The sequence below is a fragment of the Mesoplodon bidens genome, assembly GCF_964165515.1.
Source record: "Mesoplodon bidens genome assembly, chromosome: X".
NCBI classification, from domain to species: Eukaryota; Metazoa; Chordata; class Mammalia; order Artiodactyla; family Ziphiidae; genus Mesoplodon; species Mesoplodon bidens.
In genome coordinates, this window is record NC_138163.1 from 23,399,300 (window position 1) to 23,417,100 (window position 17,801).

General features: G+C 44.7%; 1 protein-coding gene across 9 annotated transcripts in view; it reads left to right on the forward strand.

Moving 5' to 3' along the window:
• ARHGEF6 (Rac/Cdc42 guanine nucleotide exchange factor 6) overlaps nt 1-17,801 on the forward strand; it is a 116,949-nt gene that overhangs the window by 19,525 nt on the left and 79,623 nt on the right. For all 9 annotated transcript variants that reach the window (XM_081222767.1, XM_081222769.1, XM_081222768.1 and 6 more), the window contains 3 exons: nt 10,264-10,348; nt 12,514-12,638; nt 14,264-14,465. In XM_081222767.1, coding sequence (XP_081078893.1) covers nt 10,264-10,348; nt 12,514-12,638; nt 14,264-14,465 — 412 coding nt within the window. The remainder of the gene's footprint in view (nt 1-10,263; nt 10,349-12,513; nt 12,639-14,263; nt 14,466-17,801) is intronic.

Consider the following 17,801-nt stretch of genomic DNA (forward strand, 5'->3'; position numbering starts at 1 on the left):
GGTCCTTCCTAATACGGGATTACTCAGTTTCTTTATGTCAAGCTGGAGTACCTGTTTCATGTTTTTAAAAGTTAAAAAAAAAAAGAAAATGAAAGGTATGAGAGATTAGGTGCCACAATGTCATTTGGAAGCCCTTCTCTGCCTTTCCAGTGCTCAGGTCACTTCTTATTCCTTATGTTACCCAAACTCTCTCGATTTCACTGGGCTGTCCACGTGTGAGATTTGCACATCCAGGACTCCATAACTTTGATTCTCCCAAGTGATCCCAGTTAGTAACTTCACTTCCTTTGGGTGAGGTAAATGCTTTGTCAGCATTCTTCACTTCTCTCAATCATATTCTTCAAAAAGAAGCATCTATCTTCCCAAGTGATGGAAAATATATGAGCCCTGATTTATCAAGTTCTACCAGGAAAAAATTACCGTCTCCCTGTCTTTCCTTCTGGGGAAGGTATGACCAAAGGACAGGTGTTTCTGGTGGAAGAAATAGCTGCTTAAGTTTTTGGTTGAAAGGAAAGAGGAATAGTCAGCAAGTGCTTGTGCACTGTCTACATGGTGAGTACTGAGAATTGTGGGAAAAGGCAGCATGTGTATGGGAAATAGTGGAGTTTCGCAGTGTGTAGAAGTGGATGGCTAGGTAGCCAAGCTTCCAGAATCTAGAGCATAATACGGAGTTGTGAGAATGAGAAGCCCTTTGTGTACTGAGGTGTAGTGTTGGGGAAGACCCTGTGGAGGAGAGTGATGGAGGATGGGCTCCTAAGGACCGCTAGGATTCAGACCGTTGAGGGAACTTTTTCATAAGGAGAAGTGTGCATAGCAGAGAGAGGCACAGTGAAGGAAGCAAAGGATTCTGGGGCATACAAGGAGGTGATGATGAGAAACGATGGGCTTGCTACGTGTGGGACCAGCTTGAGAAGGACTTTGAATGCTGGCTCGAAGAGCGTGGACTTGACCTTGTAGGCAGTTATAGGCTGGGTTACCTTAGGTTGAGAGATGTGGATTTTAACTGAAAGCACCATTCCTGATGGCTTGGCTATCTGAGCTCCCGAGCACCCACCTTCCTGTGTTTGGATGGTTTCCTAGGCACAGATCCTATTTGGGGTCAGGTGGAGGAAAATTAATTAGTTAATTAATTAATTAGTTAATTAATTGGTTGATTGATGTCTGTTAGGCATTGATGGGCATCTCTGAAAAGGGCAGATTTGAAAAAGTGACTCACATAGAGACGTAAGCAAAGTGCGCCAAAAGCCTTTGCCAAATGAATGGTTGAAGGTGAGCTTGAAAGAAAGAAAGTAGGAGAAACTTTGGTACAACATCCTTCCCACCCGGATTAGCTGGTGGAAGAGGGACTTCAGGTGTGTGATTTGTAGTCTTGCCAATTGCCTATCACCTCTTCTTACTTCTCGTGGGTTACTTTGCTGTGTTTTGCCACATCCCACTGTGCCCTGCTGGGACTCAGAGCCTCTTTTAGAGCAAGGGATGAACAGGTGAATGTGGCTCTTAGTGGCTGTCATTTAAGCTATTTTACAATAAACAGTTAAAAAAAAAAAAAGATAGCCCAGCCCAGCCAAACAGTAACATCTCACAGTTCTTTCCAGTGTCCCTTCTCTATAGTGCTCACATCATGGGAGGAGATTTAAAAGGAACCTGTACTACCTGGGACAGGCCAGTAATCGCATTGGCAGACGAGTTAATGAAATCCACCACCATGGAGTTTGAAGCATCTTTGGTCACGTCGTGGTCACAGGGCTTCAGGTTGCAGACGAGCACAGGTGTATATTATTTTAGATGACAGATGTTTCCTGAAAAGTCACATGGAAATGGATTTTTTTTCTTCCTTAATGATATTTCTTTTTGCCTTTACTATAATTTCAGCAATGCCTTTTCCTCAATTATAATTAATCACCAATTGGCGAGAGCTTCTAAACTTTCATTAACTCATCAAACATTTATCGAGCGCCTACTATGTGACAGGCACTCTTCTAGATGTTGAGGATCCAGCCGTGAAAAAGGTTGGAAAGAACTGGCTTCATGGGGCTTACATTCTAGCCGCAATTTATTTTAATTGTCTCTGACAGTCCATCCCGTCAAGCAACCAATGAATGACTATTTGTCGAGTGTCTCATGTGTTGAATGCTGGACCAGGGCTGGGGGCCCCTTTGCACTGCAAAGAGTTGGCTTTCCAATGGGAAAGCCAGGGCTAATCTTAACCCTCACAGAATAAATAGAGAATATTACAGTGGTAGGTGATTGACAGTGCATGTGTGCAGCATCTACCCAGACTGCAAGGCTCTAGCTGTTCAGAAGAAAGAGAGGTGAGGGTGAGTCAGTGGAGGATTTTAAGGAAGGCAGCGGATGAGACCGCTGGAGGAGGGGCTCCTGTGCTCATTGCCCTCCTCCCTCCCTCAGCTTTGGGTAGGGCTCATTTAACACCAGTCTCTCCTGAGCATGGAATTTGTCCCGAAGCAGCTGCTTCTGCTAGGTTCTCGGGCTCCAACCCTAAATCGCAGGAGGCTCCTAGGAAAACAGGGGCTGCAGGAACTCTATCTTCACAGGAGAGTCTCCTCCTTAACCGCCTGGATGGTTAAACAGGCAGGATCTGTCGGCTCTTACACTTTCTGAGCTTATTTTCATGGTCTTCACACGTGCTGCTGGATTCATCATGAAGAGTTCCAAAATAAATAGCACTCAGAGTGTCTAGGGTATTCTTTTCTTTTTAATTCCTCCTTTTTTAATTCATCCTTTATGTGAAAGGGCAAGGAAGAAATATAAGGATGAGGACGTTGATCTGGGCCCCCATGTTCAGGCATTCTTCAGTATAAAAATGGATTATTTTCCAAATATTTGTTTCTAAGTTATTGTTAGGAACACAGAACACATTTTCCCATAGAAACAAGGTGCTACGTGGTGATTCTGTTTTCTGGCTGGCCCACAGCGGCTAGTGTAATAACTAATGTAGCTGAACTATGGATGTCATAGAGACTAAGTGGTGCAGGTGACACTATGTCCCCGGGAAAATGTGTTCCTCATTCCAATTTGCACAACTAAGAAGTTAAGTCCCCTTCTCCAACGCGGTGGTGGCTTGGGGCTTGGGAAGGACACCCCCAGCTCTGGCGCACAGACGCTCCAACAGCTGGGGCATCACCCGTCTGCCCGCATCCCTCAAAACTGGCAGCCAGTGTGGCTCTAGTGACAGAGGCACAGGAGGAGGGGCGGGGGGAGGGCCACAGCGGCCAGCGAGCTGAGAGGCAGCTGGTTCTAAGCCTCTGGCTTCCCACCCTTGGCTTGGCAAACGCTATTAACAAGAGAGATTTCATCTTTCCCTTTCCTTCGTGCCTACTCTCTTTTCGGTGAGATTATCCAAAGCCAGTTGTTCTTTCTCTTTTTAATCCTGGGACCATCCCCACCAAGATTCCTGTATCATTCCTCATTCATTCGCCACTTTCCTCAACACTTGTTACTCAACTGAAGATAAATCTCTGTTGTGGAGAAAGCGGTTTTTTCCCTAGGTGAGTGCTAACAAGGAAGAATGGCGATCATAAGGTGGGATACGTTGATGTCAGTGATGCTGAGGAAACCATCCCGGAGTGGATTTGGGGACTTCTCGATGAGGTGTGAGCAGTGACAATTACACTCAGATCTTTGCTCCTATTACAGGAGCTCTGGGGAGCTGGACTTCCTAGCTGTGGATGAGATGATGTCCAAGTCATCTAGAAGCCCGTATTAGTTATCTAAAGTAACTCTATATAAATCCACAGAGACAAAAGGACATAGATGGTCAAAGCTGTCCACAATTGCAATCTGAGTCCCACGAGGCAGTGGTGGCAAGTTAAAGCCAGAATTTATATATAGGCCATTTAAAACATGACATTTTGAAAAATCAACTATAAACAGGTAATAATTATGTTAGGCCGTGATACCCCAGACTCCCTTTGCTTTGATTCTGTATTATCCAACAAATTTCTAATTGTAATTTGGCTTACTATGTAGATTTCTCTATTGGGAGAGAGTGATCTGGCCCATAAAATGGGAGTATCCAATCCTCTTCATTTTTTTTTTAATTAGTAAATTGGCATTTTGGCTTATGCATTGGCCTTTTGTGAACGTGGTTAATATGAGTCCATTTTCAAGAGCCTTGAGAACTGAAGGCCAGATTCTGGACCTTGGAGACCCAGCCAAGATGCTGCCTTTGGGAGCCCCTATTCAGATGATGGACCAGCAGGCCTTTTCCTGTGCTCCTTTGGTCAATGATATCTCTCACTGTCCTGATGCGAAACAGAGCCACAAAGAAAGTAGTGTTGCTTTCCTTAGGTCCTCACAACTGCTCGGCAGGGACAAATCTGGGATTGGAGTCAAGGTCTCCTGACCCTCACATCAGGGCTCTTTTCAGTATACTGATGTTATTGCAACTACATGCATAAGTCAGATCTTGTTCCCTAAATTGCTGAAATGGAGAGAAAGGAAGGAAATAAGAGAGAAGTAGAGAGCAGGGTTTGCTCCATATCAAATTGGAACAGTTATCATTTAAAACCAGGCAGGGTACAAATGCCATCCACTGTATTCTAGTAAGTGGAATACCAGTGGCGAATTGAGTTCAGTTTCTGAGCTGAGAGCATTATTTGTTGCTGACTTGGTGGCTGCTTTTAGTAGGAGCTGAGTGGAAGCATCCCAGGTCGTGTCCAGAGAGCCAGGAGCACTGCCACCCGGTGAAATATGACTAAGCAGCTCAGATTTGCTTTCTCTGTCACACGACGTAATGACATTTCCTCCCAAGTTCAGGGGTTAACAGAGGCAGCGTGCTCAGCTGTGAGGATAAGAGAATATGATTCAAGACGGGCTAAGTTAATTTAAGATCTTATTCAGTAAGAACAAGGAAGAGATAGAATGTTCCTGAAATATTTGGAATTTTTTTTTAAAATGGGCCTGAAACATAAGCTATGTCCATGTGGTTCCATTGAATCACTTGCTTTGCAGTTGATTAGACTTTAATAGTTGAGTGATGGAGCTATTGTGATCACTTCAAACCCTATATTAGCTTTAAATGAAGTTCACTGAATGGTACTGAAGCCACATGACATTAGAGGCATCACAGGCATCACCCAACACTAGGCATCTGAACTAGCATATGGTATGGCTTCTTCTCTTAACAAGGATGTGGCTGGGGCCGTGACTGGTTACCTCAGGTGCTGAGAGCATGATGCTGAGGAATGGTTTCACTTGGTCCTATAACCATGGGCTGGATGCCGCCCTTCCCCTGCCCCCCCCCCAGCTAACACCTCACTTATGTGGACGATGGAACCAGATGAACAAATAGAAGTAACTCAGGGCAGCCCTAACCCCCTTCTGGCAAACATGACCAGGTGCTTGCTGGGTCAGGGCTGCCCCTTGAAATGAGAAGGACAGCACATGAGTTAGGCAAAGCCCCTGGGGAGACAGTCTTCTCATAAAGGCCATTTTCCCTTTGTCACAATTAGTTGAATTAAGTCATCTTAGAGGTTGTAACAAACTTGCTGCGTATGGTACAGATGCTGCAAGGGATTTCATATCGACAGCAGCAAGAGATTTCTTTTTGTGTACAAACATCGACAGCAGCAAGGGATTTCTTTCTGTGTACAAACCCACAGATTTCTTTCTCATCTTTTTCATGTCTCATGAAAACATAAAGTATGCATACAGGGCTAAAATGCCTCTTGGAGCACTTTCTTGTGTATTTTTATTGGTTTCATCACTTTCTTGCTTTGTGACTTAACTACTTACTCTGAGTCACTGTTTACTTATCTATAAAATGGGGGAAATAACTGTACCCACATTACAGGCTTGCTCGGAGAATCAAGGGCAATGAAGACTCCAAGCATGGTGTCAGCATATAGCGCATAGCAAAGGCTTGGTAAGTCAAGAAACTGTAGCTGTAAGACTACCAGGTGGCTGCGGGGAGTGTTTTCTCCTGTGCTTCCTTGCTTTTCTCAGTTTAGGGAAAATGTCATAAAATAGCATACATGATGAAACTAAAAACTCCTCCAAAAAGGATCTATTTGTAAAGCCATGTAAATATTAACTTCTGTGAAGCTTATACTGGCAGGTCCCCAATGGTTCAGAATTAACACCTGGTGTTTAGTGGATGGAAAATAGGTTTTGCTGTCATTGTGGATCTCCAAAATGGAAAAATGTGGGGATACGTTTAAAAATGAAATGCCTTGGGCTTCCCTGGTGGCGCAGTGGTTGAGAGTCCGCCTGCCGATGCAGGAGACACGGGTTCGTGCCCCGGTCCGGGAAGATCCCACATGCCGTGGAGCGGCTGGGCCCGTGAGCCATGGCCGCTGAGCCTGCGCGTCCAGAGCCTGTGCTCCACAACGGGAGAGGCCACAACAGTGAGAGGCCCGCGTACCGCAAAAAAAAAAAGAAAATGAAATGCCTTGTCTGATTTCAGCTGCCAGTGTAGGATTAGACCTTAGGCTGACTCTATGTAAATACTTAAAAAAAAATACCTTGAATGAACTTTAATCCTTGTCTCTCCTATTGCTTACCCAGCGTAAAGTAAATGTTTTCTTTTTTGTCGTTGTTATACTTGAACCTTGCCTCATCCCCTTGCAGGTGTGGGACCTTGAAACCATCGAGCTGTAGTCTAAGAGGCAATCCTTTCTTTCCTGTCTGCCTCACAGTAGTGGTAAATGGAGGGAGGGAATCCTGCTGTTCATCTTACCTTCACAGATCCAACTGGAACTAAGCAGCTAATTTCTGCACCAAGATAGGAATCAAGAAAGTTCAGCTAATCTGGGACTCAGTTTCACACCAGAGTCGCTAAACAGGCGAGTGAGGCTTGCACAGAGTATAGGGAGAAGAGTGTCATCGGGACTTTGTATTGAGAAATCGCAGAACGGCGTCAAAGTACAAATTTGCATTACCTTTTAACCATCCCACTACTTTGCAGATAGAAAGGGGGAATTGGTTATCCATTTTGCACATATAAATGATTGGGATTAGGCCTAGGCAAGTGGTTTGTATTGGAATCTACTTCTCTTTGCTCTCCCCGCACCCTCTGCATGCTGGGGGAATCTCCCTTGCTTTTTCCTAGTTGGGTGCCAGTGCCCTTAGTTTTTCTCCACATCATCATCTCTAAACTTGGTCTCACACCTCTCGTTTCCACTAAGATGTAAAAGACTGATAACAGCTGAAAGTATTGCACTCTCTCCAAATAATATTTCCATTTTAGTAGGTGACCAATCTCAAGTGCCTGGAAGAAAGGTCTGGGGTGGAATGTTCGGTACTGGTCCATGTGAGGCTTGTGAGGGTGCAGTGCTGTAGAGGGCATTCATGGTTCTATCTAACCTTCTGTCTGCTCGGAAATCATAACCCTCAGGCATTGCCTTCTCTGCTAGTCCCGAGAGGCCTCTTCCAACTTCTTCCTATGTAGTTCCGAGTGCTTCAGAACAGCATCTGTGGGTAAATTCTAGTGTACTGAGGTTTTCTAAAAAGGGAACTGTGTAGAGTGCAGGCAGCTTCCCTCAAGCAGACACAGTGCCTCTTGTTGATGCACATTTCATTTTCTGATCAGTTTATTTGTTCTCAAATTCAGCCAAGTACCAATACAACTGAACACCAGGGAAGTCCAACGTTTACATTTTAGATTGTAGCATTCAGGAACATATTTGGATCGTAGTGTCGTTTAACTCTTTAGTAATATCGACATTCCCCCTTTGCTAAGAGTGTATTAGTGTTTCATTTTTAGATGTGATTGGGCTCTTCAGTCATTTTAAGTTTGAATGCAAAACATTCATTGATTAAATGAATAAAGAGTGTGGGGACTTCCCTGGTGGCACAGTGGTTAAGAATCCGCCTGCCTATGCAGGGGACATGGGTTCGAGCCCTGGTCCGGGAAGATCCCACATGCCGTGGAACAACCAAGCCCGTGTGCCACAACTACTGAGCCTGGACTCTAGAGCCTGTGAGCCACAACTACTGAAGCCCATGTGCCACAACTACTGAAGCCTGTGCGTGCCTAGAGCCCATGCTCCACAACAAGAGAAGCCACTGCAACTGCAAGCCCGCGCACCACAACCAAGAGCAGCCCCTGCTTGCTGCAAATAGAGAAAGCCCTCGTGTGGCAACAAAGACCCAACACAGCCATAAATAAATAAATAAGTAAATAAATAAATTTATTTTTTAAAAAAAGGAGTTGTAAGTCTCAGAAGGGGCACACATTTGCATATATTGTTTATACTGATGCCCCCCCAAATTTGAAAAAAAAATACTCTATATTTTCATTCGAGAGAGATTTTAGGTCTTCTAGAATATGTACACAAAGAAGATAAAATCGGGTCTTGACGCAGCTCCCAGAAAACCTGAGGATTAGAAATGGAACAAATGTCTCTACCTGATGGGAAGACAGATCCTTCAAAATCTTAGGCTCATTACCAACCATGTCCCACGTGCAAAGGTACATTTTATTCCCATCACCACATTGGGGAAGCAAAAGGATGCAAACTTCTAGACATCCTGGAATGAAATGTTTTTTGAAGGTGTATTTCCATCCAGAAGGTGGGCATCTGGTTACCTATAGATATATATAGATTGGCATCATTGGCTGGCGAATTAATAGGTTGTGCCTGTGCTTGAGCATACTTCTCGTTTTAAATACACGCTTATGAGACTAGAAGACACCTCCATACATTTTAAAACATTGAATACATTTTAATTTTTATATTTTTAAAAATTTTAATTTGTTTTACTGAAGTATAGTTGATTTACAGTGTTTCAGGTGTACAGCAAAGTGATTCAGTTATATATCTATATATCTATTCTTTTTCAGGTTCTTTTCCATTATAGGTTATTACAAAATATTGAATACATTTTATTTTATTTTTTTAAACATTTATTTTATTTTTTTAATTTATTTATTTTTATTTTATTTATTTTATTTTTGGCTGCGTTGGGTCTTCATTGCTGCACGCGGGCTTTCCTCTGGTTTGGTGAGCAGGGGCTACTCTCATTGTGGTGCGCAAGCTTCTCATTGCAGTGGCTTCTCTTGTTGGGAGCACGGGCTCTAGGCGCGCAGGCTTCAGTAGTTGTGGCACGTGGGCTCAGTCGTTGTGGCTCACGGGGTCTAGAGTGCAGGCTCAGTAGTTGTGGCGCACGGGCTTTGTTGCTCTGCGGCATGTGGGATCTTCCTGAACCAGGGCTCGAATCCATGTCCCCTGCATTGGCAGGCAGATTCTTAACCACTGCGCCACCAGGGAAGCACTGAATACATTTTTTTTTTTTTTTTTGCGGTATGTGGGCCTCTCATTGTTGTGGTCTTTCCCGTTGCGAAGCACAGGCTCCGGACGCGCAGGCTCAGCAGCCATGGCTCACGGGCCCAGCCGCTCCACGGCATGTGGATCTTCCCGGACTGGGGCACGAACCCGTGTCCCCTGCATCGGCAGGCGGACTCTCAACCACTGCGCCACCAGGGAAGCCCTGAATACATTTTTAAATTAACAATTGTCTTTCAAATAACAACTGCTTGGTATCTTCCCTAGGGACAGTGGGATATCAGAATGATGGTTGCGAGAGGCCAAGTGAAATATTGTATTTCTTTAATGTTTTGCTGCTGGCAGTTGAGTAATACCAGGAAGGTCAGAGGTCATATCTGGAAAAGTCACCTAAGGCCAGGAAGAACCTATAGGCTCAGGCCGCCCGAGGGTCAAATCCATGAAGATGAGCTGAGAGGGGCAAGGTCAAGGGGCAGAAACTGGGCATTGAGGCTGGGAGCAAGAGGCAGGCCTGGGCAGAAAGTTGGGCGACGTGGAGTTGGGACCCAGTGGGTGGCCTCGGGGAGGATGAGCAGCAGAGAGGAAGGCCCTGCAGACAGTGCCCTGGCTGAGAACAGTGAATAAACTGTACAGAGGAAAGCGTGTCACAAAGGCTTCCCCTCCTTCTGTAGGTGATGGGCATTGACTGTAACCCAGCACAGAGTTTCCAGTAACTGGGCTGAGAGTATTGATGGGCTCAGGTCAGAAGAGCAGGTCTGTGCATTTCCTAGTGGGCCCTGGAGTCGGCGTGGCTCTCATTCCCCATTACTGCTTCTCTCTGACTCACTGATGGCCCGCCACATGTCATTAGGCGGCTCAGCTGCTGCTTTCATTTCTCCCCAAAGGTATACGGAGGTTTGGGTCTTGGCTTTTACATTTTTTTTTCTCCTGAGAGCTAGAGGAAGTGGCCTTCTGATAGTTTGGTTTGTTGAGTTGAATACTTACAGTGTCTTAACAGTTTCAATTTCCTTTCTCATAGATATTTGATCCTGATGACCTTCATGCAGGGGTCAATTTCTCCAAGGTTCTGAGCACTCTTTTAGCTGTCAACAAAGCAACAGAAGGTAAGCAGGGCTTGGGACAGATGGGTTCTGGGCGACACATTTGGGTTCACATGTATCTGATTACCCTAGGAGCCAACTACCTATGGCCAGGATTGTGCGATTGGGGCAGACTTCTCTCCTCCCCCTAAAGAAACCCTGATGGGTGCCAGATACTTTAATCTGTCATAGTTTAGGATTTAAACATAACTGTCATAGAGGTTATTCTAATGCCCTTAATATAATAAGAACCAAGAAACAATTTCACTCAAAGCTATTGAATAGGCAACGGAGTATAACAAGACAGAAAATAAAAAGGAAAAAAAATCAGTTCCCTTTTTCATAAAGTTTACAAAATGCAGCCGTTACTTCCCTTTCCCCGCCAGAGACATATTTTTTCTCATAGTTTTCTGTATGTCTTTGTCCATGTTAAGGAACCCTTCAGTAACCTTGCACTGGAAATGAAACCTCAGGTTCATAGTGAGTGAAAAGAACATCATTTATTTAAATGTTTAGTATCCATCACGTTGGCGGAATGAAATATAAATCCTAGTAAATGCAAAGCAAATGATGACAGCCTTAAAGTATAACTTCATTCCTTCCGTGATACAGTATCTTACCTACAGCTGGGCAGTAATAACCATAGTTAAAATGTGTTGAGCCCTTACCATGGGTCTTGGCTGTCCTAAGAGCCATCGGTGGTCTCATTCAATCTTTGAAACAAACCTGGGAGTAGGTGTTAGTATTAGGTCCATATTACAGATAAGGAAAGTCAGGCCCATAGTGGCCCAAGTAGAAAGTAAGCAGCAGACCTGGGATTCAGACCCACACCTGACCGACTCCAGAGCCCTGATGCTCCATCACGGGTCCTGATGCTCAAACCGTTGGAGAGTCAACAGGCTGTGTGCCCAGCACTGCCAGGTGCTACAAAGGAAGTGTAAGACTTGGTCCCTGCCCTGGAGAAAATTACCGTCTGTTTAGGGAGACTCAACTTACCCATGTGAAACAATGAGAGAACAAGAACAGACAATAATCAAGTGCCAAATAGGCTGGAGCATCTAGGAAGCTATCAAGTAATTATAGTCAAAAGAGCTGTATATAATAGCAATAAATGTAAAAATACTTCTCTGAAGTTGTTCTTTTGCTCTCTGGAAGAAAATGCTTTGGAGCTATTGCAAGGCGTATAGCAGAAAGTACAGCTAATTCAAGTAACTATATTTAACACACATGACAACTATCCAGTTCTGGGCAGGGAGGATCGTATAATTCGAACATTATGCCATACAAATTATATGTTCCTTTGCCAAACTCTCCTAGCAAGTTTTACAGTCTCTTCCCTTGCCATAGATATTTATAAAACACAAGGAGGTGAAAGTTAAAACCCACAGCATCAAGGAAATTACTTGGATACTGAGCTTGTCGCCTCGGGAATGTTTGGGCTTTAGACTTTTGCAGTTTATATCTTTTAAAAATAAATGGAGAGGAAAAGATCCCTCATTTGAATTTGTCAGGAAGCCAGCTCGTCCCTTTAGTGTGGCTCTCGGCATACTGAAAACACCCAACTCAGCACTGGGCTGATTGAATTTCACAAGGTTTCAAGGAAGAGAAGACTCTTGAGTTTGATTTTTTTAAAAAAATAATTCCAGTATGAAGATTGCATCTTTCTCAAACACACATCTCTCTCATTCTCATTCTCCCCACCCCTTCCCCCAGGCATAAGAGGGATTTTACATTATATGTGCCACACAGACTGTTCCATGTGAGGAAGAAAAAGAACCACTCAGTTATAAGTCAAAAAACAAAGCGAGAAATTTGAAATATTTCAAAGTAATAAGAGCCACAAACAGCTGTTTGGTACCCAATATAGTTCTGCCTGGGCTAACAGGGCATACTGTTGCAACGGGTTCAGGAGGGAAGAGTTGTAGGGAAATGGGTTAAGAGAAAATGTGGTTCTGTCGCTGTTTTTCATTCTACTGGAGAGCAATGGCCAGTAAGGTTAAGAAAAAGAAGTTGGCCACCAAAAAGGGAGGCGGGGGGGTGGGGAATGAAATAAGCTCGGCCTGTTCATCATAGAACAGTTAGAATTATGATCAGGTTGCCTTTGATAATGTCCCGTGAAAGCTATTAAGCTATAGATGTTTTTCTGACACAAGGGGTTCTCTTCACGGTGCCTTTTCCTCTTTTCACAGATCAGCTCTCAGAAAGGCCATGTGGACGTTCCTCTTCTCTTAGCGCTGCTAATAGTTCTCAGACAAACCCACAGGGAGCAGTTTCTAGCACAGCTCCAGGGCTGCAAAGGCAGTCAAAGCCAGTGGTAAGTCTGGTCCCCAATTCCCCCTGCCTGTTTTAAAATTTGTAAACTTCGATTGCTATCTCGGTTACATCTCCATAGGTGGTGACATAGCCATCCTGTTGTTTGGGGCGTTGTGAGAAAACGAATTTGGAACCTCGCCCCAATTCAGGCTGGCCCATGGGAACAAATCAAAGGCATGTGGGGCAGAGTCTGAAAATCGGGGTTGAAGCCCCAAAGTCCTGTCCCTTTCTAGAAATGAGCAACTGAGAATGCTATGCAAATGTCAGTCATTAGGGTGACTTCGGGAGGGAAGTTTGCTGTTATTTCCCCTCTCCCCCCGGCTTATTAGGAGAACTAAATAGTGCCTGGCACATAGAAGGCAATCAATGTATATTACTTGCTCTCATCATTGCCGCTGTCATTTTCTTTTTCTATTTGCGTTCCTATTGAGCCCAGGACGAGCTCCTATATTGGGATAGCTTGGTTATCTTTGCATTTGGTCTTAATGGGAGCTTTCATTTGGGAGGGAGCGCCCTAGCTTCTGCTCTTTTGAGACCTTTATTCCTTGTCAAAATCCACCCACTTGCTTTAAGCCCTCATGAGCTATTACTTCCAAAGTACTTTAATTACTTCCAAAGCACTTAATCTTTTGAGATTGCAGATCTCTTTCAGAAGCTGATGAACACTCCATGGTTCCATACCCCTTGGGCCGTCTCAAATTGTATGCAAAATCTCCTGTGTGTGAACTTACTGGTCTGTGTTTTGGGTCAAGGCTTATTGTGCTATCAGCTTCTTAAAGGGACATGTGACAGGTTAAGAACTCCAGACTTAGGTAACTGTGGGATATTTGATCTTTGCATATGACTAAGCCTTAGCCAATTTAAGATATTCTTAGTAATTGGAAGGGGGAGGCAGATTTTATGAGAGGAGGTTGGTACCTAATCTTGGTCACGTAATTATGTAAGACTTTGAGTGTTGGGTAGAGGCAGAGTGGGATAGTTTATTACGTATCTTTTGGGACTTCCCTGGCAATCCAGTGGTTAGGACTCTGAGCTTCCACTGCAGGGGGCCTGGGTTCGATCCCTGGTGGGGGAACTAAGATCCCCCACAAGCTGAGCAGCGTGGCCAAAAAAAAAAAGAAGTATCTTTAGATAATTGGTGGGGGAGAAGGAAATAAAAGCTATGACCCCCTCCAAAATACACATTCTCACAAATGCAAAAGTTTTTCTACAATTTATTTATTTATTTTGTGGTATGCGGGCCTCTCACTGTTGTGGCCTCTCCCATTGCGGAGCACAGGCTCCGGACGCGCAGGCAGGCTCAGCGGTCATGGCTCACGGGCCCAGCCGCTCCACGGCAATGTGGGATCTTCCCGGACCAGGGCACGAACCCGTGTCCCCTGCATCGGCACTGCACCACCAGGGAAGTCCTACTGCCTACAATTTTGAGGGCTTTATTAATCCCCTTCCCCTCATTCCCCCAAGGCCTACCCATGTTAGGCCTATTCCTAAATTAAAAACTCAAGACTGAGTTGGACCTGGGGTTTTATCCTTGGTCACCCTACTTTATTTCCCTAAATTCATAGCATATCTGCCCCTGCCTCATTGAGATGAGCGCCTAATCTGGTGTGACTTTTGTTTCTCCAGGAGATGACGGAAAATGGAAGTCACCAGTTGATAGTAAAGGCGAGATTCAACTTTAAGCAGACTAATGAAGATGAACTGTCTGTCTGTAAAGGGGACATCATTTATGTCACTAGAGTTGAAGAAGGAGGCTGGTGGGAAGGCACATTAAATGGGAGAACAGGCTGGTTCCCTAGTAATTATGTCCGAGAAATTAAATCCAGTGGTAAGTCAATCTTTTCAAAGCTTTTTTGACTGTGACTTTTGTACTTTCTTGGTTTTCGGACCAAAAATCTTGTAGTTTTCATTGGTTAACAGAATTGTTTGTACTTGTATGTTTATGTCAAAAATAAGACGAGAACAGAACTGGGAAAAAATCTATGATTAGATATCTTGAAACCAAGTTGTACTTAGACTACATCAAGGCAGCAAAACCTAAAAAAGCAAAAGAATTCAAAGCTCAGACAACTGTTCCACCTTAACTATGTCCCCTTCTGTCTACTAATTCTAGCCCGTGTAATATAGTACAAAGCCCTTCCTGCTACTCTAAGGATCACCATGGCAGAATACAACAATAAGAGAGGTCATGTGCTAACTTCCTTTTTTAGCCCTAAGCTCTTTGAGCAGACCTAAGTCTAAATGCCTCAGAGATGTGTAGGAGAAATAATAATCATAGGACTGCAGGAAGCTGTCTGGTCACTTTGATTCTGAAAAAGATTGCCCTTAACTCATTAATGATACCCAGAGAATGCAATCTAATCACTCATCAGTAATCTTTCTAGAACTTTCTTGGGTAATGTACTTGCCTTTTATTATTTAAGAAACTAGGTCCTGGGCTTCCCTGGTGGCATAGTGGTTAAGAATCCGCCTGCCAATGCAGGGGACATGGGTTCAAGCCCTGGTCCGGGAAGATCGCACATGCCGCAGAGCAACTAAGCCCATGCGCCACAACTACTGAGCCTGTGCTCTAGAGCCCACGAGCCACAACTATGGAAGCCCGCGTGCCTAGAGCCCATGCTCTGCAACAGGAGAAGCCACCGCAATGAGAAGCCCGTGCACCGCAGTGAAGAGTAGCCCCCACTCACCACAACTAGAGGAAGTCTGCACGCAGCAATGAAGACCCACTACAGCCAAAAATAAATAGATAAAATAAATTAATTAATTAAAAAAAAAGAAACTGGGTCCTGCCTATATTTTTAAAAAATCCCTAGCATTATAAAAATGTCACGACACAGATAAAATAAGGTTCAGTTATTCACATTATTATATGTCTTCACTCTTCAAAGCTATTTACGCAAGGGCTCCTTTTAAGTAGTTAGTGCCTCAGTATATTTTTTCCTTTGGTTAATGTCTTTATTGCTTTTAAAAAAAATAAATTTATTTATTTATTTTTATTCATTTATTTTTGGCTGCGTTGTGTCTTCGTTGCTGTGTGCGGGCTTTCTCTAGTTGCGACGAGTGGGGGCTACTCTTCGTTGAGGTGGATCCTCTTGTTGCAGAGCACAGGCTCTAGGTGCGCGGGCTTCAGTAGTTGTGGCATGTGGACTCAGTAGTTGTGGTGCACGGGCTTAGTTGCTCTGCAGCATGTGGCTTCCTATCTCAAAAAGAGTAAAGGTCAAGGTCATTCCCAATAGCCTACAAGGCCCTCCAGGATTTGGCCTCTGGTGGCCCCTCTGGCCTTCTCTTTGACCTCTCTCCCCTCACTCATCCCACTTCAGACACACTGGCCTCCTGGTTGCCTGTTCCAGACAGGCTCCTGCCTCACCTGCTGTCCCTCCACCTGGAACACTCTCCCCAGATATCAGCACGGCTGGTTCCCTTACCTACTTCAGGTCTTTGCTCACCCGTTGGCTTCGTGGTAGCACCTTCCCTGGTCACTCAGGAGAAAATTGAACCCTATTCCCACTGCCCCTATCCCCCTTCCCTTTTGTAGGTCTTTGTTTACCATTTCTTTCTATCTAACATAGTGTACATTTACTTATTTATTTCATTTACCATCTGTATCCGACCATTAGAATGTAAGTACCACAAGGGCAGAGATGTTTTTTCTGTGTTGTTGGGCTCAGTGAATATTTGTAAAATCAATGAATATTGTGGGGCAGTTCATTCAATTCTTTTTTTTTAATATAAATTTATTTATTTATTTATTTTCTGCTGCATTGGGTCTTCGTTGCTATGTGCGGGCTTTCTCTTGTTGCGGCGAGTGGGGGCTACTCTTCATTGCAGAGCATGGGCCCTAGGCATGCGGACTTCAGTAGTTGTGACATGCAGGTCAGTAGTTGTGGCTCGCAGGCTCTAGAGCGCAGGCTCAGTAGTTGTGGCGCACAGTCTTAGCTGCTCTGAGGCATGTGGGATCTTCCCAGACCAGGGATTAAAAGGTCATTCAATTCTGTTTAGCTTCTTCATTGAGCATCTCCTGGGTACTTGGTGGGGAGAGGGCTATAAAAATCTGCCCTCATGGACCCTGCCCCCAAGGAGCTTACAGTCTAGTAGTCAAGATAGGTGTGTACACAACCAACAGTGACAGGATAAGACAGAGTCACACAGACAAAGCTCTACGTACGAAGCTGTTGGAGGAGTAAAGAAACGATGTGATTAACAATAACCTCAGAGATAAAAGCACTTGATGTGGGTCTTGAATGATGAAAAGAGGTTTATGATGGACAGAAGGTTAGAAGGAGTCACTAAGTTAAAGCCGGGAAGTAGGGAAGCATGGAGTGGGTGGTAGGGGGATTTGGGCTGAGGGTCTGGTGAATGAAGAGAAGGGGTGGGGCCTTGAGCTGGAGCTACATTAAGAAGGGTGTCAATGACAAGCTGTAAGCAGGGGATTGCATGTGGTTTAGGGAGATCTTTCTAGTGGTGGTGTTGGGGCTGGATGGCAGGGAAGTGGTGGGGGTAAACAATGAGGATGTGGGGAAACCAGTTAAGACTACTGCTGAGGTCCCAGCAATCCAGATAGTGGCGTGGGTGACTTTGGCAACAGTGGAGAGGAAGAGAAAGTGGATGGATGCAGTAGATACTGTGGAAATAGAATCAAGAAAACTGGCTGATAATCAGCTATGAGGAAAAGGGAAGAGGTGAGCATAACGCCAAGTCTAGGGGTCCAGCTTGATGGTGAGCTCCTTAAGGGCATGCGATGTCATCCACCTAGCCAGCCAGCAGAGGACTAGGATATTGGTCTCTGACCTGGGCACCAGTCAGGCACAGAAACCTAAGGCATGCCCCTTGCCCTCATGGTGTTCATAGTGTAGTGAGGGGAAGATCTCATTAGCATATTGAATGATAACTTCCAAATACAGGGTACTCTGGAGAGTGGTGAGCAGAAGAGGGGTGCCTAACTCATCCTGACATGTAGGTCAAAGGGCAATTATTCATCGTTGTATACCTTCCTATCTCCATAGTGTCTAATGCAGTGCTTTAGACATACATGCTGAACTCCATTAATAGAGAAGATAGGAGGGCTTCCCTGGTGGCGCAGTGGTTGAGAGTCCGCCTGCCGATGCAGGGGACACGGGTTCGCGCCCCAGTCCGGGAAGATCCCACATGCCACGGAGCGGCTGGG